This window comes from Carettochelys insculpta, chromosome 32 (assembly GCF_033958435.1).
Source record: "Carettochelys insculpta isolate YL-2023 chromosome 32, ASM3395843v1, whole genome shotgun sequence".
Classification (NCBI taxonomy): domain Eukaryota; kingdom Metazoa; phylum Chordata; order Testudines; family Carettochelyidae; genus Carettochelys; species Carettochelys insculpta.
In genome coordinates this window covers 8,725,563-8,729,264 of record NC_134168.1, presented here as the reverse complement: position 1 = coordinate 8,729,264, position 3,702 = coordinate 8,725,563, and the positions used below count along the sequence as shown (strand labels likewise).

The 3,702-nt window shown below is 44.7% G+C and overlaps 1 protein-coding gene across 1 annotated transcript; it reads right to left on the bottom strand.

The window, feature by feature from the left end:
- Positions 1-255: 255 nt before the first annotated feature.
- Positions 256-1,233, bottom strand: LOC142004913 (olfactory receptor 5V1-like). The gene has a single exon (XM_074982594.1). It carries the CDS (start codon positions 1,231-1,233, stop codon positions 256-258), a length of 978 nt encoding a protein of 325 aa, XP_074838695.1.
- Positions 1,234-3,702: the final 2,469 nt, after the last annotated feature.

Here is a 3,702-nt window from a genome sequence, read left to right as displayed (position 1 = left end):
TTCGGAATGAACCCCGGCAGTGCTCGGCCGGATGCAGAGGATGACTTTCACAGTCAATGTTGAGTTCAATCACCGCACACCTCAACTCACATGTCTTTGCTTTGCACGTGTGTGACTGTAGTAATAACAATGGGGGGAAATCTACACTGACATAAACAAAGGAATACGGCGACCCTTTGTGTGAGCAATGGTAAACAAAACGGCTCTCGGGTCCAACATTCAACCATGAGGAGCAGCAAGTTGCCCGTCATTGTGCTATAATGAATCCTTGAAACTTCTAAGACTGTTACTGAAAGCAATGAGTTTCAGAAGAGCTTTTCTCAGAGACTCTTTGACATCCTTGTTTCTCAGGCAGTAGATGACAGGGTTGAGCATGGGAGTCAGGACGGTGTAGAAGACAGAGAAGATTTTGTGTAGGACCTTGGGCGTGTTGGCTGTTGGAACAACATAGACAGTAATCACGGTCCCATAATAAACTAAAAGGACAATGAGGTGAGAGGAGCAGGTGGAAAATGCCTTTTTCCTGCCAGTGGTGGATGGGATTCTCAGGATGGTGGTGATGATACAAACGTAGGATGTCAGGGTCAGAAGAGAAGACACAAATGTGCCGGTGGCTGCACTAACAAATGTCACCAATTCCAGAGTCTGGGTATCACCGCAGGACAGTTTTATCAGGGGTGTAAAATCACAGAAAAAATGGTCAATTTCTTTGGAATCACAGAACGTTAACTGGAACAAGGAAATATTGACTACGCTGCAGAGCAGAAAGCTGCATAACCAGCACCCTGCCACAAGCTGGCAGCAAACCCGGCCATTCATCAGAGCAGCGTAACGGAGTGGGTGGCATATTGCTAAATACCGATCATAGGACATTGCCGAGAGCAGCAGAGATTCTGCAGTTATGAGGATACCAAAGAAATATAATTGTACAATACAGCCCTTAATAGAGATGGCTCGGTCCCCAGTCCGGAGACTGGCCAAAAGCCTGGGCAGGTAGGTGGAGCAGTAACAGATATCCAGGAAGGAAAAGTTCCCCAGTAAGTAGTACATGGGGGTGTGAAGGTGCTGATCAGCTGCAACTAGCCCAACAATGAGGCTGTTCCCAGTCATGGTCACAAAGTAGATCATTAGAAAAAGCAAGAAAAGAAGGGGCTGTGGTTCTGGGCCATTCCCGAAGCCTAAGAGGATGAATTCCATGATGAGCGTTTGGTTTCTTCCTTCCGCTTTCTCCATCCTATGTATCAAGAAAAGGAAAACAGATCAGATTGTGCTGTGTTACATGGATAGGTGAATTGATAGACAGAGGTAATCTCATACCCCTGCATCTCTCCACTGGCGACTCGTATAATTCAATGTGTGAGCTTATACTCTAGCTGAGCACAGCTCACAGAACTCTAATGAATGACCTAACTCCCTAAAGCTCTTTTGAACAGTAAATAAAATTTTGGCTAGGATTTTGATGTGTATTTATTATATCAGTATTGTATCAACAAATCCAGGAGACATGAGAAAATCAATAAGTTAAAAATGAGAGATACTTAGAGGTTAACCACAGGTACATCTGCCCTGGAGCTGGGATTGCTACTTCCCCACTAGGGCAGACATATGTACACTAATTTGATGAAGACAGTCAGATGAAACTAGCAGTGAGAACACAAAGGTAGTGGCAGTGGCTGGGAATAGCCACCTGTCCATGTAGCTAGGATCTCAGATGAAATTCAGACAGTCTGCGTTGATGAGACTACATTGCTGCTTTTAGCGTGATAGCTCGATCAAACCAGCGTGTGTTGCTTTACCAGAGCAGGGAATTCCACTGCCCTTATGCACTGTCGATGTAATCCATGAGACAGAAACTGAAACCCCAAAGAATTGGTGGTTGCTGTGAAGTTTGAGCCACCTGTCCTCTAGAACAGCAGATTCAAAGAAAAAAATGGCACCGTTTGATAGATGTAGCTGAGAGATGAAAGAAGTCCAGAAAACCGTGGGCTGCTACCTGTTCTTGATAGCACCCGGGTAAACTGCACCAGCTTCAGGTGAATTTACAAAATGACGTGAGTGAAATAGGAGAGCCATTTTTATCCAGGAGGAAGAATGTGCTGTAAGAAAAGTGAAAAAAGCTGAAGGAAAAAGGAAGAAATATATAGAATGAGATAACAACACAAACTGCAAGTGAAAGAAAGGATTTAGTTCTACAGGTGTTATGAGCAATAAAACATGGATCAATAGAAAGGGATGTAACAGATTCTTGCTTTTTAAGCAAAGCCATTGGAGCCAATCAATCTGATACCCTTTCATTTCTTTTCCCAAACACTTCTCTTCATATATCTTAAGTCCTGAGGACTTCTTACATGGACACATGATAAACCCACACCAAGTTAGTCCTCACTTTTAGTGGTAATGATACTTTAACATACACCAACAAGAATGAAAAAGAGAAAAATGGGAAATCCAGGAGAACACACACACACACAGAGACAAAAGAGACAACTTTTTGTTTCAAAATGCATATGAAATAAGAGACACAGGTGGAAAATAAAACACACAAACATGGAGAAAATAAACAAGATGAAATCTGGGGGGTTAGATATTAGCCGGGAGAGATCAGGACGGTGCGTCTACATTCTGGTTGCCAGAAGCTGGGAGCAGCGATCGTTCTGTTTGTTGCCTTTGAAGTCCATAGAATTGGTGACTGTGGGAAGCAGGATATGGGGCTAGACGGACCCCAATATGGCTGTTCTGATGTTCTAAAGGTGAGAGCCATTGACAGATCTTTCACACCCATGTTTTGCAATAAACCGTCTGTGACGGACTCTTACAGAAACAGAGTCATAGGGCTGGAAGGGACTCAGAAGGTCATTCAGTTGAGTCCCCTGCTGGATCAACCCCTCTAAATCATCCCAGCAGCATGTTGTCAAGCCAGGAGTTAAAAACCTTCAGGGGTGGAGATTCTACCACCTCTCTAGGCAACGCATTCCAGTGCTTCACTACCCTCCTAGCGAGATAGTTTTCCTAATATCCACCTGACACCTCCCCCTCTGTAACTTGAGACCATTGCTCCTTGTTCTGCCATTCAACACTTCTGAGAACAGCCTCTCTCCAACCTCTTTAGAGCCCCACTTCAGGAAGTTGAAGGCTGCTGCCAAATCCCTCTTCACTCTTCTCTTCTGCAAACTAAATAACTCCAGATCCTTCAGCCTCGCCTCTCAGATCATGTGTTCCAGCCCCCTCATCATTTTCTTTGACCTCTCTGGACCCTCTCTAATGCATCCACTCCCTGTCTATACTGGGGGGCCCAGAACTGGACGAAATATTCCAAATGTGGCCTCACCAGTGCCAAATAAAAGGCCAATAATAACTTCTCTAAATCCTCTAGAAATGCTCCCCTAATGCACCTCAAAATGCCATTAGCCTTCTTGGCTACAAGGGCACAGTGTTCACTTGTATCCAGCTTCTCATCCACTGTAACCCCCAGTTCCTTTTCTCCTGCGCTGCAGTCAGTTCCCATCCTGTAACAATGTTTGGGACTCTTCCAGCCCAAGCGCAGAACGCTGCACTTGTTCGTGTTGAACCTCATCAGCTTTCTTTGAGCCCAATCTTCCAATTAGTCCAGGTCACTGTGGACACCACCCCTATTCTCCCATTTATCTCCCACGTCTGTCTAACCCTAGCTTAGAGTCATCCGTAGATTTGCTAATGGTTTTT